The sequence below is a fragment of the Paramormyrops kingsleyae genome, chromosome 3 (genome assembly GCF_048594095.1).
Source record: "Paramormyrops kingsleyae isolate MSU_618 chromosome 3, PKINGS_0.4, whole genome shotgun sequence".
In the NCBI taxonomy this organism is placed as follows: Eukaryota; Metazoa; Chordata; class Actinopteri; order Osteoglossiformes; family Mormyridae; genus Paramormyrops; species Paramormyrops kingsleyae.
In genome coordinates this window covers 32,168,634-32,196,392 of record NC_132799.1, presented here as the reverse complement: position 1 = coordinate 32,196,392, position 27,759 = coordinate 32,168,634, and the positions used below count along the sequence as shown (strand labels likewise).

The 27,759-nt window shown below is 47.1% G+C and overlaps 1 protein-coding gene across 1 annotated transcript in view; it reads left to right on the top strand.

Moving 5' to 3' along the window:
* The window catches only part of tmtc1 (transmembrane O-mannosyltransferase targeting cadherins 1), an 87,512-nt gene that overhangs the window by 6,160 nt on the left and 53,593 nt on the right, over positions 1 to 27,759 (top strand). Inside the window, exons 3-4 of the mRNA XM_023810973.2 lie at positions 1,692 to 1,765; positions 3,501 to 3,677. Of these exons, the coding sequence (XP_023666741.1) occupies positions 1,692 to 1,765; positions 3,501 to 3,677 (251 nt within the window). The remainder of the gene's footprint in view (positions 1 to 1,691; positions 1,766 to 3,500; positions 3,678 to 27,759) is intronic.

The window sequence follows — 27,759 nt, the reverse complement described above, 5'->3', positions numbered from 1 at the left end:
TTTTATAAGCGATCATTGACTGGTTGAAAGGTCCCTCGCTCTCCAGATCGAGCTTGATTTGCTTTATGTTGGTTTATTTTGGCAACTCGAATGGTCAAACGGCAGCTGTAAACTAAGCTTGGCCACAGTGTATGTTTTGGGAATGCAAACCTCAGATATACATTACCCACATCATGGGTCGTTATTGGTCAGCGCGCTCAGAGTCAAGGATATTATGTCTCTGCCGAATATATGCTTACTGGGCCCTGATTCTTCCTCCTCACGGCCTGATGTGTCGGTCCCCCGGCATCCCAGACCACTGCCTCCCCTTCCCAAGTCTCAGCTCCCATCTCGGTGTTGAGTAGGAGAACAGTAGTGGAATGAAGCAGAGAATAAAGCCTTTATCGTTCCCCTGCTGGAGGTTGGCTGACGTCCCAATGTAGCCGAACAGTCATGTAAGGAATTCCAGTTCTGCTGCTCGATTTCTATACTCAGGGGGACTCTGGGATGGTGTCGCGGGGGGGGGGGGTGCTTCATGACTCCTATCCCTGACATTTGCAGAGGAGTTAGGAAACCAGAATCGCTTCGGCTTCCTCTTGATTCTGTTCGCCCAACAGTCACTTTCTGTGTAATCATATAAAGCTGTCATACCCAGAGGTCCTGGCCTGCCATTTTCCTTGCAGACCCAGGCTTTTCCTTCTCGCATATTCACCATCAAATGTTTGTTTTCTTCTCCTCTAGTAGTATCGGCCTTTTTTCACATAATTTTTAAATCGTGTAATATCGATTTCTGTTTTTTTTTTTTTTTTGCAAGGCACTCGATAATGTCTATTCACCTGTTGTTGTGTTACGTACTCGGGAGGATAGTGTCAGATAAAATAAAAATACAATGTCTGAATAATGAATAAAGTGCGAGTAATGTTGGATGGGCTGCTGTGTTTGTGAGTCGCAAGCTGCCTCTCTGTCTGTGTTGGGTGTTTGGATGAGCGCTGTCATGGCGAGATGAGTAGGGTCTATATCAGGATGCCGAGTCGGGCTGTGAATCGGAGTCAGTGAGCAGGTTGTTTACTGCGGTGATGGTGGGTGGCGTCCTGCGCCTGAAAGATCAGACCTCAGCGGGCTTTGCTGTACGTCGAGGCCCGTTCGGCTGTTGGTTTATCGAGGCTTTGGGTTCGCCTGACGGCGCTTGCTGCTCTTTAGCTGGACTCGTTTCAGCTCCCGTCCTGAGCTGTCAGTCAGTGCAGCCCTCTAGGATCTCGGCCAAGTGGTTATGCTGGACATTTCATCCTTTATGTCAGGGGTGTCAAACCCCAGTCCTGGAGGACCGGAGCCCAGTCTAGCTCGGTTTCATCAGAAATGATTCAGCTCAAGAGCTGTGTGGTAATTAGCACATGGAGTTGAATCGGGTGTATTAAATGAGGGAAAACGCCAAAATGTGCAGGGATCCGGCCTTCCTGGACTGGAGTTTGACACCCCTGCTCTATGTCTATGTTTCTCAACCCAAATCCTCTGGGCCCTCCAGACAGTCCACAGTTTTGCTCGCTCCCAGTTCCCAGCCAATCAAGAACATGGAATATCTGGTGTATGTATGTTGGGAATTGTGAGAGAATAAAAAAAGTGGACTGTCTGGGGATTCCCATGGATTGGGTTGAGTAAAACTGCACTGCGTCAGCAATGACTTTGTGTGTTAATTATGTTCTGTTGTTTAACAGGTGTCTGGGATTGTGGGACGGGCCGACGTCCTGGCCTGCATGCTGTTCCTCCTGACGTTTCTCTCCTATATTAGGTAAGCGTCGTCTAGCTAGCTAGTCCCACCCCCAATCATCCGTCTCCGTGTTTAAGTCACTGTGGAATGAGGTGGGATGGGTCACGCTGGGGTGGATCCTGAATTATCTGCCATCTTCCCTTCCTTCATCTCCCTGAAATGTCTGCAGGCAGGCAATGCGCAAGTCACATTTTTACTTTGATACTTTTGTCACCGTTATCAAACAGTGATCGTTCATTATTGCTTATGGAAGTGTCATAATACAGCAGTGAAGCGAATGTGAAAAACTTTGCAAAGATTAATATGATGGTGTTTTTTTGTGCTTAAGTAGGAGATAATTTAACTCTTTCCTTCCACTACCTGGATATGCCTCAGTGTATGTCCCATACTACCTTTACCTGTGCAATACCCTTATCTTTCCAAACATTAATCTTACTCTTGTCATCTCTACATGCTCCATGCAGTAATGTATGTTAGCCTGACTGTTCCCTTGTCAAGGTCTTACTGTATGCTAAGCTAGTTCTTCTTTGCTCTATGCAGTAACGTATGTTAGCCTGACTGTTCCCTTGTCCAGGTCTTACTGAATGCTAAGCTAGCTCTTCTTTGCTCTATGCAGTAACGTATGTTAGCCTGACTGTTCCCTTGTCAAGGTCTTACTGTATGCTAAGCTAGCTCTTCTTTGCTCTATGCAGTAACGTATGTTAGCCTGACTGTTCCCTTGTCCAGGTCTTACTGAATGCTAAGCTAGCTCTTCTTTGCTCTATGCAGTAACGTATGTTAGCCTGACTGTTCCCTTGTCAAGGTCTTACTGAATGCTAAGCTAGCTCTTCTTTGCTCTATGCAGTAACGTATGTTAGCCTGACTGTTCCCTTGTCCAGGTCTTACTGAATGCTAAGCTAGCTCTTCTTTGCTCTATGCAGTAACGTATGTTAGCCTGACTGTTCCCTTGTCAAGGTCTTACTGAATGCTAAGCTAGCTCTTCTTTGCTCTATGCAGTAATGTATGTTAACCTGACTGTTCCCTTGTCCAGGTCTTACTGAATGCTAAGCTAGCTCTTCTTTGCTCTATGCAGTAACGTATGTTAGCCTGACTGTTCCCTTGTCCAGGTCTTACTGAATGCTAAGCTAGCTCTTCTTTGCTCCATGCAGTAACGTATGTTAGGCTGACTGTTCCCTTGTACAGGTCTTACTGAATGCTAAGCTAGCTCTTCTTTGCTCCATGCAGTAACGTATGTTAGGCTGACTGTTCCCTTGTCCAGGTCTTACTGTATGCTAAGCTAGTTCTTCTTTGCTCTATGCAGTAACGTATGTTAGCCTGACTGTTCCCTTGTCAAGGTCTTACTGAATGCTAAGCTAGCTTTTCTTTGCTCTATGCAGTAACGTATGTTAGCCTGACTGTTCCCTTGTCCAGGGCTTACTGTATGCTAAGCTAGCTCTTCTTTGCTCTATGCAGTAACGTATGTTAACCTGACTGTTCCCTTGTCCAGGTCTTACTGAATGCTAAGCTAGCTCTTCTTTGCTCTATGCAGTAACGTATGTTAGCCTGACTGTTCCCTTGTCAAGGTCTTACTGAATGCTAAGCTAGCTCTTCTTTGCTCTATGCAGTAACGTATGTTAGCCTGACTGTTCCCTTGTCAAGGTCTTACTGAATGCTAAGCTAGTTCTTCTTTGCTCTATGCAGTAACGTATGTTAGCCTGACTGTTCCCTTGTCCAGGTCTTACTGAATGCTAAGCTAGCTCTTCTCTTCTCTGTGCAGGAGCGTGACTGGGAGCTGTCCGGGGTCCGGCTTCCCTCCCACCGTGTCACCCTGCTTGCTGATCCTGAGCCTGCTGCTGGGCACCTGTGCTATGCTGGTGAAGGAGACAGGGGTCACCGTCTTCGGCGTGTGCCTGCTGTATGACGGCCTGGTGCTGTGCCGCAAGCCCCTTGTCGCGTAAGTGTCTGTGGATGACCTTTTGGCTGCCTGGATGACCCCACCTAACCTTTTAATGTACCTGTGAAATGCAGCTATGGTACATATATATAGATAGATACAGTACCAGTCAAAAGCCTGGATGTATCTGCCTTTATTGTATTTGTCTCTATTTCAGCTATGTTATTCACTTCATAGTGAATAGCCTTGAGGTGATGAAGTGTTACATATAAATATTGCAATGATAAGTGTTCAACATCTCAAAATTTTCTCAAATTTTACACTCTGCAAAACAGCCCCCCTTTGCTTCAATGACAGCATTGCAGACTCTTGGCATTCTTTCAGGCAGCTTCCATATGTAGCCACCTGGAATGCTTCTCCAACAGTCCTGAAGGAGTTTCCACAAGTTCTGGACACATGTTGCCCACCTTGCTCTTACTGTTCGATCAAACTCATCTCAAGCCACCTCTATGCGGTTTAGGTTGGGGGATTCAGATTGGGGTCTGGTCATATATCGCAGCACTCCGTCTCTTTTCATTCCCCAGAATACTTACTTAATACAGTCATGTCATGCTGAGGGTTATTACCTTTTTGAACAACAAATGATTTTCAGGAGGTGTTTCCAGATTTTTGACTGGTATGACACACAGATAGATAGATGGATGGATGGATGGATGGATGGATGGATGGATGGACAATAAAATAATGATAAACAGTTGGTAAATCTCCTCTTCTCAGATAGGCAGATTTCTTTGCTGACTTGTGGTTTTGAATGTTCCAGCATGCGGCTCTGTTTTTATTGTGGGCCGCGTCCGAATACCTGTGTCCCAACGTGACATACGGCTGCTTCTGTTACCTTATTCCCCTGCTTCAGTGGAGCAGCTGAGGAGATTATTTGTGTACGTTTCAGCTGAAGTGTACCGAGCGTATACCCGGAGGGCCTAAAACCTCTGACCATCTGGTGACTTTCTGAGCTGTACTGTGACCTTTCGGAAAACCTTTAAAAATGTCACGCCGGTGCACCACAGAATATTCACTGCGCGGAAGAAGTCGCTGGGTTTAAACGGTTTAGTGAGCAGAGTCGCGTTTGTGGAGATGTAGGACGGCCTATATGTTAGGGTAAGACTTTCCAGAGCAGACCCTGCAGTGACCGTGCCCATCAAAAGCTCGCAGCTGGCCTCCTACAGTTATGACTTCCTGTGCCGTGGGCAGTGACTCAAATCCTCGGAGCTTTCAAAACATACAAGGTGATCTTTTATTTACCAGGACCACCAACGGGACCCTTCTTGTTGACTTTGGCAACTGGATATGGGATTGTTTTTATATTGAACCATGGCTGGAATACTGAAATGAACATTTGTTATGTAAGTTTAAGTTATTAAAATTCTGTTTTCTTAACTTTAGGCATTTATTTTCTTGCAGAAAGAGAAATACAGTTTTTCTCAGCTGCTTTGGTGCATTGGGAGTTTGGCATGTGGTTCAGTGGGCTAAGCCTCTGTGCCTGTAGGCAGAAAGTCGCCGGTTTGAGCCTGGCCTTGGCAGAGTAGCCACGTCTGTGGGCCCTCAAGCATAGCCCTTAACCCTTAGCTCCATGGGTGCCATAGCAGGCGGTTGCCCTTCACTGCCAAACAAAGAGTGTTTCCATAGTCATGCATGTGATTATGTATTATTGTCTGCTGATTCCTACATTATCAATTGCTTATGTCATGTTGGTCAAAATGCATTATACTGGTACTCTGTTGCATAGTCTTGCCTCCTAAAACATCTAGGCCGGGGTTCTTCAAATCTGGACCTCGATTTCAAATCCAGGCCTTGTTTTCAGTTCTCCCAGGTAGTTAGTTTAATAATTACTGATTCTGATTGGTCAGAGGCTTCACACCTGACTGACAGGTAAAGGAAGGCTGGAAAACCAGCAGTGCTCGGACCTCGAGGACCGTGATTTCAATAACCCTGATCTAGGCATTAGTTCATTGCGTAAATCATTGCACGCGAAACGGTGGAACCAGTTGTCATAATCGGTCAAGCATATTCTCTATACATCTCTGTCATAGTTCTTTTGTAAATGTGTCTTGAATTGATGAGTTGTTGATTTTCACCAATGGAGGACAATATTAGTGTTAGTTCAACCAATGATCAACCAGTTCGCTAAAGTAGCTCAGAGGTGCATCTCGTGAATCTTCAGTTAGCAAGCATGTATTGGCAGAGCACAACACAGTGTCACAATTTGACAATGGAAGAACAAAAAGGAAATCAAGGGTCAACAGTTGGGAAGAAGAGGATCAAGGCTGCATGGTGGAGGGGTAGGGAGGCAAAGCAGATTGTATACTTACTGCAGTACTTTATATTACTGTGTTCCACTTTTACATTGTACAGTAAATATACTTTATATTTGCATATTGTACATATACTGTACGCACAAGCACGCACACATATTTATACAGTAAGCAGTGTTGAGAAGATTACTTTGGAAATGTAATTCGTTACAAGTTATTCTATTTAAAATGTAATAGTAGTGTAACTATTTTAATTACTATATGAAAGTAATATAACTAATTACATTTGATTACTTTTTGGTTACTTTTCTGAATATGCTCAACCATTAACCATTTTGAAACTTTGTAACCTGGCAGTGTTTACCTTACAGCAGTACTAAACACTGACTACTGTCAAACTCCTTTCAATACATGAATTAACATGATTATAATTGATCAATTTAATAAAGATAACAAATATACCATACATACCATATAGGCCTAATAATGATTTTAAACAACGGGTAAGAATAGATCCTTCATACTCAGTGAAAACCCAGATTCCCTCAGTGTAACAAGTCATAACATTAATGTTACATAAAATATACCTAAAATGTCAAAAAAATGGTTAAAAATCAGCCTTCAGTTATTATATTCTAATGTGTGTTCATAATATTAACTTTTTGGGAGTCAAAACAAGATAAACAACGAGTGATTTGACCACTCCGTGACGCTTCAGGATTACATTATGATACAAGCATCTTATATACTTGTGAAAATAAATGGTTCCATTTTACATCTGACCTGAACAGTTCTTGCATCAGACAGGATATGAAATTTCAACTGATTGTGTAATCACGTACTCTGTTTAAGTCAATTTTTCAATCACAAATCATTTTGCAGCACTGTAAAATAAAATGGGTTAGCAGAGTGGTAAGGCTGCATCGCCCAGGGGTTATAGCTAGTTAGTGAATTTGCAAAACTCAATACGACATAGCATGTCGGAGGTGCTAATATCAGACCTAACATAAATTACCAATAACCTTAGCATACTGAAGGACGGCACATTTTCTGTCAACGGGATCAGAAGTGTTTACGTATTCTGTCAGTGTTTACATTTTGTTTTGTTGTCCTATGCGCCGTATCTTATGATTGAGTTGGTGTTGTCATCGTAGTCTGCATACCTGTCATAGCAAAGATTATCAGATCCGTATCGCACAGTGTGATCGGTAATGATTTTATAAGATTACTGAAATCACACAGTGTGCACCGGGCATTACACTTTAGAAGCATGGTGTGGCACGCTGAAGGTAGGCATGTCTTCCCTGCCTTGTTTAATATGACTGTTTGCAGTTACAGTAAGCTGCACGTACCTCTACAGTAGATGTTTCCTTAGGTTGTGATGGACTGTTTAGATTTCGGCAACATCTTTACAGCCGGTAAACATGCACTGCATTGCACAGTTAAATTTGTGCCTTTTTCCATAATTGTATCGGAAATGTTTTTTATTTTTCCAGCAATGGAATGCATTCCTTTCCTTCTCTGCCATTGCCTGCAACAGAAACTCAGACCGCTCAGGCAAGTTAATTAGCAGAATTGGCTGCAAATGTAGACGCGACAGGATAACCAATCAGAAGCATCGAATAGTTTCAAACTTTCGGCTGTGGAGGGAAATAGCAAAGGAGGATATTTGCATAAGAAAAACAATAAAAATATTGTTAAAGATATTAGCAAGGTTTTGCATACAATCTTATGATGTAACTAAAATTGTAATCATGAATATTTCCATAAGTAACTGTAATTTTATTACACTTTTTTCTCTAATAACTGTAGTGTAATGGATTACAATTACATTTTTTTTAAATTACATAATGCCGTTACATGTAACTCGTTACTCCCCAACACTGACAGTAATTATATATGTACATACTGTATATATGTATATATTGTGTGTTGCAATATATGTACAGTATGTGTAACTTTGTACTGTTATGTCATACAGAAAAAGTACAGCTTTGTGAATTTTCTGTCTTTGTCATTAAAACCTGTTTTACATCAGAAGATACTTGTGTTGACAACATGACTAAGCACAGGGGCGTCACTAGGTTTTAAGGACAGGGGGGCTTAGCCCCCAAGAAATGCACACGATATGAACAAACGTAGCGCATGAGCACAAAATTTCACAAACAGAAAACAAAGACTGAGAAATTGCTTTTCAACTTTTTTGGACAGATTAAACATCTTAGGCCACCAATTGATTTGTTGTTTTATTTCAGTCTGTTTTTTAATACAGTACAACAAGAAAACACAGGAAATGTGTTTGCTGCATTAACAACAAGAAAAAAACTGAAAATAAAGTACATAATTTTTATGGCTGCAATCACCAGTTACTTGGTGGGTGGGAGCATCAAAGAATGCCATGTGTTTTTAAGAGTGGCAAATCGGTCAATCACTCTGTTGTGACTCAGATGCTGAAGCGTGTCTCACAGAGTTATTTAAACGGTTCGGCGAAATTTCTGTTCGGCGGGACCACCGACCCCAGGGGGTTAATTACATGGGACTCTCTGCTGTTAGCTGGAGCTACAGTAACTAATTGTTATTACCAGCAGTGATGAAGACTTACTTTCTTGAAAAACTTGCGTATAGGCATGTTGTCTTGCTGTGTGCAGCATGTACGCTAGTGCAAGGTTTCTCAACCCGGTCCTCGGGGACCACCAGACGGTCCACGTTTTTGCTCTCTCCCAATTGGCAGGGAATTGGGAGAGAGCAAAAACATGGACCGTCTGGTGGTCCCCGAGGACCGGGTTGAGAAACCCTGCGCTAGTGTGTCCGCAGGTGTAGATGCAGCGGAGTGTAAAGTAGCAGTGAAAACGTGAACTGGATTTTCAGTAATGTGGGCGTTCCCTGTGAACAACTGGAACGGATTGGATAACGAAGCACTGACGCTACCTTAACACTGTAAAGTGAAAGGAACCAACAGATTTATGATCATATTCAAGTGAATAGTGACAGGTTTATATTATTAATTTAAACTCATGTTCCTGCGTCTTTATATTGAATTTGTCTGCAAAAATAAAATAAAAATAGAATAAGTAAAAAAAAAAACTTGAAAAAAACACCAAATTATTTAGGGCTGCTTAAGAATATTTTAGGGAGGCTTCAGCCACCCTAAAATAGGCCTAACGACGCCACTGACTAAGCATTTTGACTGTCTTGTTTGAAAACAATGACACAAAGACTTTTCATTCTATTGCATGGTCATTGACATAAATATTTACTTTTGAGAGATAAAGTTTGGATTTTGAGCAAGTTTCGGGCTTTGCAGGTAATCCATTGTGTGCTGATGTTTGTACGAATTATATCGAGAAATGCACTTTTGCAAATGTTACGGACGATTTGAGAAATGCACCAAAGCGTCTGAGAAAAACCGCAAACCTGCATGGCTGACCTCCTTATCTCAGCCAGCTTCTACTGAGCAGACTGCCTAAATCAGAAGTTCAGAAAGATAACTTTGACCCTGTAGAACTGCCTGTTCTTCTACCTCGCTTTAAGGTGGAGCTGCTCAGAGCCGGAATCGAGATCAGAATTGGACAGTGCCTCCGTCATTCTCCGTGCCTGCTACCACATGCTTGGGATGGGTCCCCTTTTGTGAAAAACGCATCACTGGTGATGTTCAGTACAGAGTGTGTGGCTCAGTGAGTTAGTATGCTGTGCTTGTGACCGGAAGTTCATGGGCTCAAATCCCCACATCAGCTGAGTAATAACGGAACAAAACACGTTTCCTGATCTCTTCTTGTATGGGGCTGGATGAAACCAGCTGAGGGACTGAAAACCAAGTGTTCCATAGCTCTTTTGCTAATGAGAGGTGGGGGGGGGGGGAGGCACAAGGGTTCTTTTGAGGATTGAGAAGCAGAAGCCCCACTGGGGTCTGCCTGGTGTGTAAACACCTTCGGTTCTCCTGAGTGGGGTGCTCCTCTGCATTTCCCTTTGCGATCCATGCGGGGGAAGCAGGAGCAGATGGGCCAATTATCAGCACTGGAATTCTGCAGTGAATGCTGTCCCGATCCAGCTGTTCTTCTAGGTGGGCCTTGGATGCTGTATTCTGTGTTTGGTCCGCTACCCTTCAGTCCTTAACTACACTGCATTGGCGCTAGCTACATGCTGCCAGCCTCTCAGCAGGTAATGAGTCACTCTGGGTGCAGCCCCACTAAACGGCGAGCATGGCTTTGTCTGCTCTTCGTCGCAGGGCGCAAAGCCGGCAGCGGCTTGATGTCAAGCGAACACAATCGGAAATGACAAACTCTGTGAACTTTAATGGCTTTTCTGAGCAGTTCAGGGACTATCTGCTGAACGATCACTTCTGCTGATTGTTTTCTTGTTTGTGAGGACCACAGCGGGTGATCTGCCTGAGATAATGTCATTTGCGGCCTCCAGGCAGGCCTGGGCGGTATCTGATTTTTCATACCATCATACATTCCGGACTGCAATATGTGATATTTTGATGGTATTCTCAAGAGCAACACTATTCCAGTCTTTTGAAATCTTGCCGACAAAATTCATCGGGGAGGAGGAGTAAAATGTATCTCTGTAAATTTTATTGGCAAGATTTTAAAGTACCGGCGTATACCCAAAATACTGCGATGTACCCTATTATCTTAATACCACCCAAGGCTACTTCCAGAGTTTCTGAGGGGTGGTAGGAATGACACAGGCTTGAGGGGGTAGTGGCAGGTGGGCGGCTCTGTATAGGCCCCTGAAATCTTTTAATTTTTTATGATTCCTTCCCACTTAATGTTGGGATTTTTCCATGAGGAGCATTCAGTCATGCCCATGCAGAATGGACTGACGCTTGGAGGTCTGGGCTGGAGGTATATAAATATGGGCCCTGGGCCTACCAGCTATGTCAGCACACCCCAAAGGGAGTAGATCATCTGGCGGGCTCGCGCATGTACCCTGGGACATCTGTGCTGTCGCCCGCGGCTGCGTTCAGGAGCCCCTGGGACGTGACACCATTTCCAGCAGATGGAGCCATTTTCGTAAGAAGCCCTTTTATTGATATCCCGTGCTAGCAAGGCTTTTGCAGGTAATATAGCTTGTTGCCAGCAGATTGTGGGTTCGAACATCCGGGAGAGGTCTTGGTGTTGTACCATTAAACAGGCTAGTCACTGAACTATACTTGTTCACATATGATTAGATATGTAATGGGATGCAGTTTGGATTGTAGATTCTCCAGCTTCTTGTCGCTTCAGCATCCAAAAAACACAGAAGTAGGAATAGTTCTGGCCTTGCCAAGGGGTAGGGGCTGACTGACGGTGGAATTATCCAGGCCGATCATCTCACAGGCCCCCTCCCCACTTGAATTCACTCGCCACTTGGCCTGAAGGCCCTAGAAAGAGAGGCTCCCAACCAAAGCAGAGAGGAAAGTTTGCCTTGGCTCAGAGCCGAGCTGAGTCATGGAGAGATGCAGATGCTTGAGGGCCTGATAAGCTCGGCCATGCTATCAATATGGCTGACTGTGACCCCCCAGGTGGGTCAGCGGAGAGCAGGCCTGCTTTAGAGTGCCACAGCCCAGCTTATCCCATGCCAAGACCCCCGGCCCTCTTTGATCTCGCAGTCATGCCGTCAGAGCTGCAGGATTTCAAGTGGCGATCTGATGAAATGCTTTCAATCCCCACTGACCCCCCCCCCTCACCTCCGGTCACAATGTTCCTCTTTCCCCCCATTGGCAGGCTTTTCTGCTGCTGACGCTCATTCACGTTCCCAGGCCCTCGATATCTCCAAAACATCTGCTTATATCTGATTTAATTTTAAATTAATTAATTGGTGAGATCTGCTAGTCTGCAGGCATTAGAGCTGCCCCCCCCACACACACACATACACAGATCCACTCAGTGGCTGATTACTAGTACCGGGGAGGACCCACTTTATTACGTACACATAGTTAGTACTGGGGAGGACCCACTTTATTACGTACACATAGTTAGTACTGGGGAGGACCCACTTTATTAGGTACACATAGTTAGTACCGGGGAGGACCCACTTTATTAGGTACACATAGTTAGTACCGGGGAGGACACACTTTATTAGGTACACATAGTTAGTACCAGGGAGGACCCACTTTATTAGGTACACATAGTTAGTACTGGGGAGGACCCACTTTATTAGGTACACATAGTTAGTACCGGGGAGGACCCACTTTATTAGGTACACATAGTTAGTACTGGGGAGGACCCACTTTATTAGGTACACATAGTTAGTACCGGGGAGTACCCACTTTATTACGTACACATAGTTAGTACCGGGGAGGACCCACTTTATTAGGTACACAGAGTTAGTACCGGGGAGGACCCACTTTATTAGGTACACAGAGTTAGTACCAGGGAGGACCCACATCATTAGGTACACATAGTTAGTACCGGGGAGGACCCACATCATTAGGTACACATAGTTAGTACCGGGGAGGACCCACTTTATTAGGTACACATAGTTAGTACCAGGGAGGGCCCACTTTATTAGGTACACATAGTTAGAACCCGGGAGGACCCACATTATTACGTACACATAGTACTGGGGAGGACCCACTTTATTAGGTACACATAGTTAGTACTGGGGAGGACCCACTTTATTAGGTACACATAGTTAGTACCGGGGAGGACCCACTTTATTAGGTACACATAGTTAGAACCGAGGAGGACCCACTTTATTAGGTACACATAGTTAGAACCGGGGAGGACCCACTTTATTACGGACACCTAGCTAGGCCTGGGTAGAAACGACTTCTGTTTGTGTTAACAAGCAGATGTACCAAATATGCCAGCCGCTGAGCATATATTCTGTGCAGTTCAGTGACCTGTTACAGCAAAGTGTGTATGACTGCCACTTGGTGCGTGTGTTTCTACACGTGTGTGCTCTGTGTGTGTGTCTGGATGTACTTGCGGCTGAAGCAGGCAAACTAACTCCACCCAGCAAAGTGGGTTACTCTGGTGGAGACCCAGGCCCTGGGCCCGTGAGAAATCGATTTCCATAAAGAGCGATGGCAAAGCAGCTTTGCTATGTGAATTCCAGAGGGCTCTGGGCTGGGCCAAGAATCATGTGATTTTGCTATGGGGCAGTATCTGTGCAAGGACGCCTGTGTCTCTGTTCAGACAAATCGTACCACAGTGCTTCTCAAACCAGTTCGTTTGGGGAGGAAAATCCGTGCTCTCCGAGCTGTCACCTTCAAAGAGCTTTTGTGGCCTGAGCTTGTCGTGTTATTGGGGAGATTTTGAACACGTTGCAAACCAAATGCAGATGAGGCAGGTTTGTGAGGATGGATTTCATGTGGAAAGAGGTATGTTTTTAAAGGAGCAGGCTCAAAAAACCAGGACAGGTAAGAGTAAGGGATAATAAGTGTTTTGTGTCAAAAATGTTCAAAGACATAAAAACTGTATCTGATAAGAAAGATCTGTTGCTGATCACTGCAAGGGAGGGAGCAGTCAGAGGGTGACATCAACCACAGGAAGGAGCAGGTGGTCGGTCCAGACTGATCATGGGTATCTGAAATTTCTCCTAGAGAGGAGATCACAGCTCCCAAGGTGATTGAGAATTGAGCAACCAAAAGCTTCAGCAGTTTGGGTTAATGCCCTGTCTGACCCCATCACACAACTAACCAAAGGCATGCGGCTGCAACATCTCCAGACTCGAGGTCTGCGATGTGTCTTGCTAGAGTGGTTCGAGTAAAGATTTGCCAGTTGTGCAGTTTCCTTTGATTGTTTGGGTGCTTAATCACAACAAGGGAAGCCTTCCAGCGGCCAAGGGCTATATTGACTGTTTTTGTTGGTGTCACTCAGGGGGCTGCGGCCGCTTTTGGGGACATGGTCGGTGAAGGACATTTTGTTTGTTTCACACCCGGATATCTGGGGGTCCCTCTCGAGGAACAGCTGCACCTTCTCACCAGCTGCTCTGCCTCATTGTCTGGTTTGTGTCTCTAACACCTCCGAAGACTTGGAAGAATAGCAGAGGAGACGGGGGCCGGTGGGGGGGGGGGGGCTCTGCTAAGAATATGCTGCCTGCGTTAGCAGTTTGCAGGCCTCAGCCTGGCTGGCGACGGGACAGAGTTGTGTCACCCGAATTTGGCGGAACACGGAGGACGGCCGGGCGGAGTGAGGAGGCAGCGTTGGATGCAGGAGGGCTGGCGCAGGTGGGCAGAAGGTCCCCCCACCCCGCCCCCCCGGCCTGGAACTTGGTGTGAGTGGGCAGCGCCATCTGTAGCCTTTGATTCTAGGAGGACCAGTCCAGCTGTCCTTTAGTGGGGGGTGGAGGGATATGTGTTCATGTCAACCATTAAGTACCCGCTCCCCGAGGCAGGATATTTACTCCCGAAGTGAACCAGGAAGACATCTCACCTGAGCAGGACATCAAGAATGGTTCAGACTTCCACATTTTAATGTCCATTTATGTTCAGTTCACATATGAGGGTTCAGCTCTGAACAGCCAGAATTATGAATGTCTTATGTGGCAGTATTTTCAAGTTGTCAAGGTTCTAGAAAGGCAAACTGTGGAGGAGATACAGAGTGTAGCATAAGCAGACAAATCCAGTCTGACTCAGACATAGTTTCAGCTACAAGCCTTTCTGCATAATGTGCCTGCTGATTAGAAGGAGTGCAGCCGAATATTAATGATGCATTATGGGTAATTAAAACGTTTCACCAGTGACTGCCCCGTAGCAAGCGTGGGGGCAGACGGACCCCGCAGCTGTGCTGATTTAAACCCGCCTCTCCACACGCCAAGCGCCTGGCTTTGATCGGCCTGGAGCTGCCTTCCTGACAGACTGATTGAAAGCATGTGCATGACCTGCCATCGCGACCCTTAATAGATTTCCCCATAAACATCCTGCTCCGGGGGCTGTCGGCTTCCAAGGATGGACAGATGCGGGCTTGTCTTGGGGAGACGGACGGCAGAGAACGGGAGACCGCAAGGTATCATCATACAGCGTGAGAAGCACTATAGCCTACCTTAAACTCATGTGATCACATAATGATTTCTATCAAGCAATTTAGTTTTGTAGCCCATGTAATTGCTGCAGATCCTTTGGCTCTAAAAGCTGGGGTTACACGGTGCTGGTAAATCCTTGTTTGGGTTATGCATTCGGATCGGGGTTTCCGAGGTGCTGCGGCAGCATATGTGCAGCTTAAGCGATGTTTGTTTGCAGCTATGTCAGACAGCAGATGTATTCTGCTGTTAGGTTTAAGGAGGACGTCTCCGTGTCGGCTTTATTCCTTCAGTGGCATCAGAGGCCAGATGGGAACGTGCCGCAAACTGTGACTGACATCTTTTTTCAAAGTCACGGAGATCCGTTTAGCCTGAAATTGGGTGGAAAACGAGTTCATCCCTAGCGAGCCGAGAGCGGCCGGCTAGTTCTCCTCGTGGGCCGCGACGCCTCTCTTCCTGGAACGCCATCCAGGGAGTGTGTGTACCGCGTTCTCACGACTGGCGGAGCCCGCGAGATCCGGGGTGGTGCCGTGTCGCTCGGCTACCTTCCACGAGATCCAATGTGCCCAGCTGGCTGCTCATCTCCTAATTCCTGGAGTGGGTGGATGGGGTCTGAAATATGTCCCAGAGGGGGTGTTTCATGTCTGAGTCTAGCTAGGGGGGCTGCTCCTACTTCATGGGGGGCATGGGAGATGATGTGCTGATGTGAGGTACGCAAAGTGGTAGGAGAGCCTCTGTGTTGGGGTGGGGGTGGAAGTGCCCCAGTCTTTACGCTTCACCTGGAGGTTTACCACCCCCCCAGGGAAGTGGTGAGCTAGCCTGCTCCCCGCACGTTCATCTGCGGGATGGAGACGATTGTGCGTGAGAGTCCACCGCTCAGCCAGATGGTGCCTTAATCCTGTGTGGAGGCTTGAGGTGAAGGAGCACTGATGGTGGAAGCACTCAGCGTGATAAGCAGCTTCGGAGCATCAGGCAGCGGCCACGGCCCCCCAGTGCTTATCCGTGACCTCCTGCGTGCTCTCGGGAAAGGCCCTCGGATCTCCCTCTCGTGTTAATCCCGCGAGATTCCCGTGTTAAGACACAGGAATTACCGACTTTCAAGGCCTTGATGAAGGGAGCTTTAGCTGAACCCGCTAATGCTACTTAAATGAAAACCGAAAGGTCGACCTGTTCAACCCAGCAGTAGTGGTAGCTAAACTCTCATAGGTTTGCTCACACTGTATTATCAGCTCCCCAGTGTACAACTGGCCTGGTCTGACTCCCCCCCCATAATAGTTCTACATACCCCTAGCGCACCTCTCCACTGCAATAACACGCCCACGTACACAGCAGTAACATAGCCCTGCGGCCACTGCTTAGAATCAAACAGGCAAACAGAGTCCAGTTCAGGGTATCAACTGACTGACTGTTCTCAGTACAGACAGCAGACAACGGATGTCTGAGACCAGAGCCTCCAGTGCTGTCATACAGCAGAGGTGGTGTGCTGGATTTTACGGTGCACCTCAAAAGAAAAGACGGCAGTGTGTGTGTGTGTGTGTGTATATAAGTGTATGTGAGTCACCCTTCAAACATAATCTCTGTGATGGGTGTGTTTGCATTACTGTTTCATCTCTAAGTAACAGCTTCTTTTTTATCCTGGCAGAGACAGACTATTGGAAGAAAAGGCCCTTTCTATTTATGAAAAAATGTAGGTAGTTTATATATGTAGACAATCTCAAACTTTGAAAAATATGTAGTTGTACAGTACTAGTGATTCAGTTTTCTGCGTCTGCACGTCAGTCTACCCATTTTACCATGAACGGTTTGCCAGTTGATCCTTGGTGTAAAGCCATCTGTGTGTGCAGCCTTGTTTGTGCTCTGGTCCACCTCCATGCTTGGACCTCTGCTTCAGGCTCATGGCCCTTTGGTCGGTACAGCTGGCCCCCATCTGTGGATTCTTGGTTGTGCGTGCCGTGCAGACTTAATTACTCCGTAACCTGTTTTCTGCAGAAGGCGGAGGTGTTCGCCCACCCTCGACCAGCAGGGTCACTCTCAGGTTGGGGAGAGGGGCGTGTGTGTGGCAAGGCGAAGGCAGTAGGCCGGCAAGGGGCCAGCAGGAGGAGGGCAGAAAGGGGGCAGGGGGCTGGGCGGGCCCTGTGGATTGCACCCCACCCCACCCTACCTGGGGACCCCCCAAGACCTCTGGGATAATCGGGTGGATGTGCTGATAGTTTACTTCACTCTAAAGTAAACCCTTGGTATCCTTAGCGATTGTAACTGTTGATTATTGTGGCTTGCAGTGGAAATGCCTCGTGAGGGCGGAGCTTATTGGCCGGCCGGCCACGAGGCAATTCCTCGAGCTGACCTCACTCTCTGGACTTTGCGTATTTAAAGGGATGGGTGTTTGATGGGAGGAGCCTGAGAAGAGCCTTGAAGCTTGGCAGCGTTGGGAGCCGAGATACCAGTGGTGCATTAAAACGACAGAGTTATGGAAGCCAATGAAACGAAAGCTGCTGTTAAATTTCGGTTTTGCCATTTATGCATCCATCAGTTTCCCACAACTGCCTGTCAAACGCAGGGTCACAAAAAGCCTGTCTTAGAATGGGAAAGAAGACACGCTAGAGAGCATGCTTGCCCCGGCTGGGGTATACACTCACGAGCTGTGGGCAATTTAGAGACACCAAGTCATCCAAACCGCATGCCGTTTTACTGCAGGGGGAAACCCACACAAACTCTACACTAACAGAGCCAGGGGATGGAATTCAGCCCTGGTGATTAGAGGCTATGGTGTTGCCCAATGAGCCGCCACCTGGCCTGTTTCATATAAACTGTACCGGGGAAATTCACCTTGCTGGCATTTAATTAATGTGCGAAAAGGTTGGGTGTTGATGAAGCTGTCTGCCAGGTGCAGTTCCTGAGCTCACCTGTAGCCGGCGCTGTCGTCCCCCTGCCCCCCCCCCCCCCCAAGCCATGTGGGTTTATGCAGGGTCATAATGGAATGAGCAGGTTCTCTGACGTCTTAATTCCAATCCGGCATTTCGGTTTAGAATGCTTGGTTTTGCAGCCTCTTGACAGCACCGCTACCGCTTGACTCATCCCTCCATCAAAAACGCTTCTGCATGGGAAACTGGGAACCAGCACCACCCCCGCTTGGCTAATCTTCAGGATGGGTCTAATTAGTTGCCGGGTGGTAGGAGCCTTCCTAGCGCTCAGAAAATGTGCAGATCCTTCTCCCTGGAGCTCATGAACACTCGATAGCCTGATTCAGGAGGTTGGAGCATGTTGACAGGTGCCTGGAACTGTCCTCGTTGTTGATGTACAACCAGAGATCCAGACGTCTTGGCTCTGCCTACGCATCAAAGACGACTGAAGACAATAACGTATTTATAAATACATCGGTTGCTGATCCAATGAGTTTGGAAATCAGACACATCAGCCTTCTAAACTCAGACACGTGAAATTATTTATAAACCCTGAAGCATGAGATGTTAAATAGGACACACACTTATGGAAAAAAAATATCTAAACTTGCAAGATAATTTTTTCATGTTTTTCTCATATGTCTCGTGATTCTGAGGATGATAAGCAGGACTGGGGAGCAGGTCCTAGAATGAGAGCTTGTGCCTCAATTTGTCAACAGCGGATTCTTGGGAGATGGTTGGTCGTTGGTGACGTTCTGAGAACATCCTTTCACCCAATCAGCTAGTTAGGGGAAACTTCTGCCACCGCAGGCTTTCTGCAAACTGAAATCTCGTCTTGATCGCTGCACTTTTGTGTTTATTTGCAGAAAGCCTCGCCTCTAAGCAGTCTGGGGCACCCTCGAGGGTTGTCACTTTTGCAGCTGAAAGATGAAAGTGAATGGATGGATGTATATTTGGTGTTATATTCATTGTATTGTATTCCGGAGCTTTTCCCTGACATGCACCAATGTTTCCAGCAGCAGTAGTGGGGAAGGTTACTCTCCCATTCTCTGAAAAGAAAGTGTTGATGAGATGTGACAAAGCCAATCTTTTGGCCAGTAGCTTGTGCTGCATGTGCTTGGTCTTGCCTGTTCCCTAAGCAACTGAGTCACCGTCCATCACGGTACACCAGTGAAAGCCCATAGGGGCTAGCTTCCTCAGCTCTTTACACACGGGAGGCCTGTATTTACGAATTCCATTTGTGATTTCGCAGTATCTCAGAGAGGTTCCGTCATGCCGAATCTCGCGTGTCACCCCCCCACGTCCCCTATGACATTGACGGCCTCCTTCCAAGCTTTGGGACAATAGGACCAGAGCAATCGTAGTGCCTAAATGCGATGGATCATTGGAGCGGTCCCTTGTTGTGCCATATGTGGAGCTTGTTGGGTTGAGTGTGGCCTTTGTGCCGGATCGTGAATGCCCTCTGCCAGACTGAGAGGAGGGACCGGGGGCTCCGCTGCCTGACAGGCTGGCTTTCAGATGCTGGATGAGAGGCCTCTTTATATGGCCTTCTCCAAGGCTGAGCTCCCCTGAGCTGTATGCTACGCTGCATTCAGCCGGCAGACAGACGAGGGCCTGTCCGAGCATTTTTAGCAGCCAATGGGATGTCAGGAAGAAACTATGTGACGGTCAGCAGTGTCGTCGTTACGGTGTGACTGTGTTTGTGTGAGAGTGCAGTAGCAGAATTTTTCCTTTTGGGCAGAACAAAAAATGATTGGTTCAGAGAGATAACCTATCAGATTGTAGAGAAGGTGCGTTCAAGCAACTAAATGAGGCTGGACCAGCCAGTCGGATGTCTTGGTCCTGCCTCCTCTAGTTGCTTGGACCCGCCTCCTCTACAATCTGATACCAAACATTTTTCATTCGGGGCTGCAAACATTTTTTTATAAGTAAAACATGCATGAGCTGTCTTTGGTATCCATGAAAGTGACCTTGGGTTTAGATTTCGATTTGAGGGAGTTTATATGTTGTACATGTGGTTGTTCCACTTTTTGTGGACAACGATAGCGAAGATGCCCTCTAAAACCAGGCCCAAGGACAACCCCCGCCTTCAGGAATGATCTAATAGGGGTGGTCACCATGCGAGATCTGTGTTGTCATGGTAATTGCCATGGTGGGCGGTACTTCCTCTTGGGCCTTTCTCATTACTTAGGAGTTTGTTGCCGTGAATAGTGGCGAGTTTTATATTCAGCTCCCACTTTCACTTGATATATTATACACTCTCAAGAAATGCATGATATACCTCTGCATTTCCCCACCAAATGAGCTGCAGAAGTGTAAGCAACCTCTGTGCTAGGGAGAGGGATAGCGTTGTGTTTTTAAGATGCCACTGGGTGCCATAATGGCGGGCTGAGCTGACAATAAACAAAATCACTTCTGCTTCCCATATTCTTCCCATGTCTCTAGGCACTAAACCGGAAAAAGTCTAGGCGTTCCAGCAATGTTCCAGTAATACCGATGCAGCGCGATTGAGTTTCTCTGAGTTTCTATCGATGAAAATACAGCTTTGACAGGAAATGCGTGGAGAGGGAACGGTTTTCTGTGCAGAAAACGTTTTATAAATGGAAAAAGGCGGTGAGATCATTCTGATTCAGAACCTGGGACTGTTATGCAGCCATCTGTCAAAGAAACCATCAAAACAATTACAGCGGGTGCTCATATGCTCTGAATGGGCGATTCTTCCGTCATGTTTCCCGGCGATTTGCAAAGAGGCTCTTTGTCACTGGAGAGACAGCAAGCGGTGTTCATTTCAGTTAATCAGCACGGCATTCAATATGTTCTGATTAGCCATAATAGAGATTTATCATGAGTTTAGCCAGTATTACAATGTGCTTTTCATATGTAATTTTAAAAAAATGCCATTGAATCACAGAAGTTTATATTGAATCAATTTAAAAATTAAATCAATTTATATATAATATAATATCAACAAGGTGAGGAGTGAGTGAAGTGAAAACTAATATTGTATACTTAGCATTCCAGTAATAATGTGATGCAGATCAGATTGAGCTACAGATGTTTAACGTTCTTCAAACGTTGCTGGGTTATTGCATCTTGCTTCTCTCTGAATAGCAGTATCACTTTTGAATAAGGGTGCCCATAGAGATTTTGGGCCCCATAAAAGCATATCATATTGGGCCCCCAACCCGGACCAATCCAATTATGTTCTAAATTTGTTAGGGCCCCTGTCACTCATTTGGAATCGTCCTAACTTCCCCCTCTGGTGCCCCTGCTTTTGAGGATAATAATTTCATAATGGTCAGTGACATCCTTTGTCCGCCTGCTCTGGAGCGATGCCTGCTTCTTATTGGCTGACGGCTTAGCTGGAGGACCCACATTCCTGGCATCCAATGGGGAGCTGACAGGGTCTGACCCTGCCCCCCTCCTCCTCCTCATGGCCCCGGGGCGGTTCCGCCTCGGATTCCCCTCTTTAGGTTCTCGTCTGTGGGCAACATCACGGCGACACGATCGCCCAGGGGTTTGAGGGAAGGTGACAGAACACTATTCCACGATACTCCCTATTGAGGGAATCATGACACGTCCAAAGGAAGGAGTTGTTTTTGTGTTTTCTTCTATTTGTGAAGAGACATCTTTTAGGTCTGGAGAGGCAGAGATATCTATGCTTTTTAAGGTGAGGGCATAAGTCATAATTTATAGAGAGGAGCCGACCTTATCATTAGCCAGTGATATGCTTTGAATCGGTGAGTCAAAGGGGAGGGGGTACTGCAAAGGCCAACTACCTTTGTGCTGGACCCAATGCCCCGATGACCCCACCCCTGAATGGGGTGGGTGGGGGATGGGATGTGTAACATGCAACTCAGATGTTTCTACTGGTACATTGAATGCTCTAGCCATTGTGTCTCTATGAATGATCCCCCCTCCCTCCCCTGTAGGAAAAACAGAAGGTCACTCGACCTCACTCCCCCCCCCCCAACAGAGTGTGTAATGGGGGTGGGGGAGGGGGGGCTGGGCTTGGTAATTGAAGGCAGTTTCTTGAGCTTCAGGCAAAAGACACACGTAGCCCCTAGGGACGGCTAATAATTCAGTCCCGCAAACTCGCCCAGTAATCACATAAGCCCACAAATCTGGATCTGGATCATCTAAATTTTACCCATGATGTGAAGACGGCTGGCTTGGATCATGGGACCTGGTCAGCAGAGGAGCCAAACAGTCTTTGCTATCGAGAAGGCTGAGCTTTCTACTGTTTGTATATTGGTCTGTCTATAATATCCGCATTTACAAAAGAACCTTTATAAAACAAAATATCTGTGCGGAAAAAAACAGGAGAAGCGATAGCAGTGCATCTGAAATTTTGGAAGAAAATGCCTGGAATTGTCTTTCATTTGCTTTATGAATAGAAGCTGAGCGTTTATGTGGTTTTTACAGTTTATGCTCATGTGGGATCCCTATTGTCACGTCAAGGGGAGCAGCGTCTCCAGGCTTCGGTCCTGGGGAGGCAGACGCTGCCATATCCTCTGGGAATCTTCCACAATGCTCTCGACAGCTGCCAGAATGCAATCCCCCTGCGGGGAATTATGTAATTTTTCCTCTTCATAGCCAGGAAGTTTATGTATGAGATACATGGCAACACCGCAGTTAGGATACAAGCAACTTAATTTTGATTTATGACGCTTTATAAATATCCCATCCAGGGTTGCACCCCTGCCGTGTGTCCTGTGCTTCCCGCGATTGGCTCCAGGCCCCCCTATCGCCTTGACCAGGGTAAGTGGTTAGATGATAGATGGATGATGCTTTAGAAGCACTGCTTGACAAAACACCGCAAAATAATTGCATCATTTTCCATAACGGCACAGTCCATTTAGAGGCCTGAGTGTGAGAGTGAATGTCAAAATATTGCAGTAAGAGCTGCTCTGGTTCACTGATAGTGTAAAAAGGTGATTGAAAATTAGTGGATTGTTTAAAACACAGACCAACAATAGGGTTTCAGAAGTTCTACACTATTGAAGACGTAAGAGTGGCTGCACCAGTCTTCATCTCCATGTTCCGTATTGTTCGACTACGTTAGTGCACCTCTGGTTTCACTGTATCTTTCTTGCCTTTAGGTCAGGCTGGCTGCAGAGTATGGGCCAGAGACATCGTCAAATTCTGCCTATTTTTATGTTGTTTTGTCAAAAGTGTCCCCAACTGTACAGCTTAGGTCTCCAGCAGAAGTTTACTAGCTTTTGGCTCGTGGTCACATTCTCCTGGTTTCACTTAACAGATTGTGATGTTTGTCAAGGCCAACCGGCTCGGTCATTTAGGCTAAAGGTTAGCAGAAATTTTTTATCTGGGGCAACAACAACCACTTTCTGCAACTATGGATAGAACTTGTGTTTTAGGGTTGAATGGAAGGTTGATCATGTGACACTTTGTTTCTGCACTCCTCAACATTTCCTGTTCTTTTTTTCAAGATGATGGCTATTAGCCATCCAGGGGAACATAGTGAGAGGTTTGTGATGGTTTGGAAAGATGACTTTTGCACTCAGCGATTCTCTGAATAGATCTGTCTAATAGAGCTACTCTCACGCTGTTTATTTGAAGGATGGAAAACATGTAATAATCGACTGAATGTGGGGGCACTAGAGAGCATAGTGCTGGGGGGGGTTGTACTGACCTCCAGACCTTCACTTCAGACACACATTCACATTGCCCCCCCTCCCCACACGGTGAAGAACATTCTAGAAATTCGGCTTCATCCAAGCATAGCTTCGCGTCATTGCCATTCACCAGTCAAGAGATCTGGCATTCCGAATCCACTGCTGCCTTGTAGCGGTAATTAGTTCCATCATTTTTCTTATTTATATCAAGCTGCCATTGGAAGAAAAAGTGCTTATTACTGTTCCATGCAATGCTATGAATTCCTGGGATTAAAAATGCAGACTTTAATGAGGGTAGGAACTGGCATCTGAAACTTATTTTCTGTTTGAACATGGGTTAATGAGCCAAACCACACATCATTTATTTAAGGCACTTGAAAGGCAGCGATGACATTGATATGTAAAGAGAGTTATACAAAACAGCCTTGTTCCTGTCAATTTAAGCCGTTAGACCTTAACAAGAGGACTGGGATGGAGGAGGGGTCTGGAGACCTCAGTAGGGTGGGCAGCAGCTGGAACCGGTTTGCTGGCCGTGCGTCCATGCGGCCGGGGTTCAAATGGGTGACGTAGACAATGTGCAAGAGTTTGCTCTCTCAACAGCGCCCCCACCTTGGTGTCGGTGATGCAACATGCCGGCTTTCAATCCGGCTGACCCCCTAATTAATTAAGCTCTAAACAGTGACTGAACCGATCAATCGCCACTTTTTTTTTCCTCTGTTGGGCTGTTGGTGGACATTCCAAACCAGTGAGGCAAGCGCAGTGTGACTGCTGTGGGACTGAGGGAATAAGGGCACGCCTTTTAATCCACAGGGCTTCTCATGCCTGCGGTGGTTTGGGGGCGGGGGCGGGGGGGGGGGGGTGCTTTCGAGCTGATGTCTGTAGACGGCTGTCAGTAGGCTGTGTGATAGGGCCATGGTGGGGGGGGGGGGATGGGGGTGGTGGGGATTAACTAGCACCTTTTCATGTGGAATTATGTGGATTTAGGCAATGACAAAGACACCCAGATACCCCTCCTCACCCCCCCCCCCCCTTTGGTGCCCAAACAGCAAATGAAAACTCCCACCACCTAACAAAACATGTTTCCACTCGAAACAAACCAGATTGTTTCACAGTGGCTTCTTCAGTGGCATCATCAGGACGCCATACTGCGGTGGGCATTTGGGCGGGGTGGCGATTGGGATCCCCCTCTCTGGGTTCTAGTGGGCTATTCCCCCTGGGGACCAGGTCAGGTTAAGGGACCCACTGCTCGCTCTGGATATTGCATTACCGCAACTCCCCCCTTGAGAACCCTGATCAGAACAGGCTCAGAGTGTCCTCTTCAGCCCTATAATCCGGACAGATAGACCCCCCTCTGATCCACTGCTACATGCAAGACAGACACAAGCGTCGCTTTCATAGTCACACTCGAGTGAGGAACTTCACCTTAATTACTCTGGTAAAAATCCAGTCCTGTAGACGGCCTTCAACCCGTGCATCATATGAAATTCACAGGATCCCCTGTTGCCCTGGGTAACTGTGGAAGCAGCAGATAAATAATGCAGTGTGTTGTAATATGATCTGCCGTTATTGAGATTGTTTATAGTGAACTTATTTTCTCTCGTTGGCGGGCTTGAGCCACAACACGTGATGCAGGATTGCGACTTTGGTCGTGTATCTGTAGTGTTATATAACGTAAAGGAGACGATTCCTCTGTTGTGGTACGTCTGTCACGAAGCGTGCCGTCAATGCTGTGCCTTTAGTGCTCACGCCCATAGCTGCCCGTGCTTATTCCCGCCCCAAGTCAGACATCTTGTGAAGTTGACGGAAAGCTATAATGGCTTTCTTCCATTGGCCCAGGGGCTCTCCCTTCTTATTGTGGCTGGCTGGGCCCTAACTCATGTCTTCGTGATTGGAAGCTAAAGTAAAAGTTCCCCAGAGCCACAGTTCTAACACGGATGTGCCCGGTCTTTGTGTTTTGGTGTTTGTGCTGGGGGCTGTGCGGCACTGATCCAGTCAGAGAAGCACCTCACCACAAACGAGAAGAGCCTCATCACAAACGAGAAGATCTTTCTCGTTCCCTCCACTTACACCAGCTGGGGGTTGGTCGTGTTTGGTCAGTTTCTCTGGCCTCAGCTCATCCTCAGCCATGGGGGCGTTGGTCTTGCCCTGAACTACATAGAGAAAACGCTCAGACCATTCAGACCTCACTTGCTCGATCTAGAGCAACCAGAGCATGATCGCTGCCTTCAAAGCTTCTCTGCCAGTAGAATTCCCCAAACTGCAGGTGAAACCCAATCCACAGCATCGGGTGATGCCTTCTAATTAACTAATATAATCGCCTGACTGTAGCTCACAGTGGGTGTTATGGCCAACATTGTCCAGCAGGTGGCTCCTATGGGGACCACAGTCACACTCATTTTGTCCTGGGCTTAGATATACTGTGGATTTGGTTTGTGTTGCTCTGCATGGCCTTTTGCACACTAATAGCCCATCTGATAGAATGTTTCCCATTGCCCATCTGGGTTAATGATGGTTCCTTCCTATACCAGAAAGGTCTATGCATCCCCACACACATCCAAAATTCATCTGCACCTCATTCCCCCCACTCTAAAACGCCACTGAATCAGCACTACCCTGGTGACAGAGGCTGTCACCGGTCACTGTGACAGGTCACCGAACCCAGCGTGTTTATCCCCCGTGGCTGTACCTGATAGAGACGGAGCACCTATGTGTTACCCGCAGGCGCCTGGAGGACAGGATTCTGCTGGAAAAGTGCATAATCAGCATGCCAGGCCAGAGGACTAATTAACGTTTCGGGTTTCTTCTGCATTTAGAGGATGCAGTGAAATCTCTTTGTCGCAGCATTGTTTTCCTGCAGTAACATAAGGTGATGGGGGGCGGGGGGAGCTCCAGTGTGATATAACAACAATAGTGTGAGACAAGGGACAGTAGTGAGGTACATTAAGGCTCCATGCATGCAGGAGAAGTGCAAGAAATTAAAGAGTGAGTTTCCAAAACATCCATCCATCCATCCATTTTCTGTAACCGCTCATCCTATTCAGGGTTGAGGGGGGATCTGGAGCCCATCCTGGAGGCTATGGGCACCAAGGCAGGGAACAACGCAGGACGGGGCGCCAACCCATCGCAGGGCACAAGGCAGGGAACAACGCAGGACGGGGCGCCAACCCATCGCAGGGCACAAGGCAGGGAACAACGCAGGACGGGGCGCCAACCCATCGCAGGGCACAAGGCAGGGAACAACGCAGGACGGGGCGCCAACCCATCGCAGGGCACAAGGCAGGGAACAACGCAGGACGGGGCGCCAACCCATCGCAGGGCACAAGGCAGGGAACAGCCCAGGATGGGGCGCCAACCCATCGCAGGGTTCACTCACACACCATTCACACCTACGGACCCTGATACTGTTTAAGTAACCAAAACTCACTCCGTGCTCATGTAATCCAATCTACTCGCTAAGTCCACAGAAATTCTTTCGAAAAACATATCCCATGAACTGAGTGAGTTTTGGAAATTGGCTCTTCAGTTAGTGTGCAGAGCGGGAAAGCTGGCAGCGTGTAAGTTGGCAATAATTAACAGAATCCCGGAGCCAGATCATTGGTGTTAGGAGTCCTAATCGTTTACGGGAACCCATTGGAAATGCATCCCCCACGTTTGCTAGAAGGCAGTGGTGTGAATGGGCAGGCAGGCTGGCCTCCATGACGATGATGTTCTCCAGCTTCTCTCGACAGCAGGTGCTGTGGGTGATTTGTGGCTGCGGGGGCACAGAGCCGATGACTTTGGATGCCTTCTTGACAGCTGCTTGCAGCAGCTTGAGGTCTTGGGTCCACACTACGATGTGATACTTCCGGTCCGGGTGTCCGCAGAGTTTGTTAGGGCTTTTGTTGCCTGGAACGCTTTAGCCTTCTCCGGCAGTGCGATTTCCTTTGAGGTGAGCTGGCGCCTCTGATTCTGAAGCGGCTGACTCTTTCCACGGATGAGCCATTGATGTGAAGCGGGTTGTGACTGCCACTCTATTTTCTGAATTCGACGCCGATCTTATCCGTCTCGCTGGCATGTAGAACACGGTGGTCCTGGCGGTGCCATTCTGTCAGGTCTTTACACACCCCTCCTGTGGGCGCGCTGATCATCGCCATCAGGACGGCGTCACCGGCGGACTCCGCCACGCTGTCGTGCTTTGCCAGCCGGTCACAGGTAAACAGACCGTGTAACCAGTTCAGTTGTGCATCCACTGAATCACATTCAAGATATGCGGCTGAGATACTTACACTCCTCTGAAGAGGACCTTCAATGAGCCGAGGTTGTTTCGGTTTATCTGCAGATAATGTTCAAGCCGTCTCCGCACATG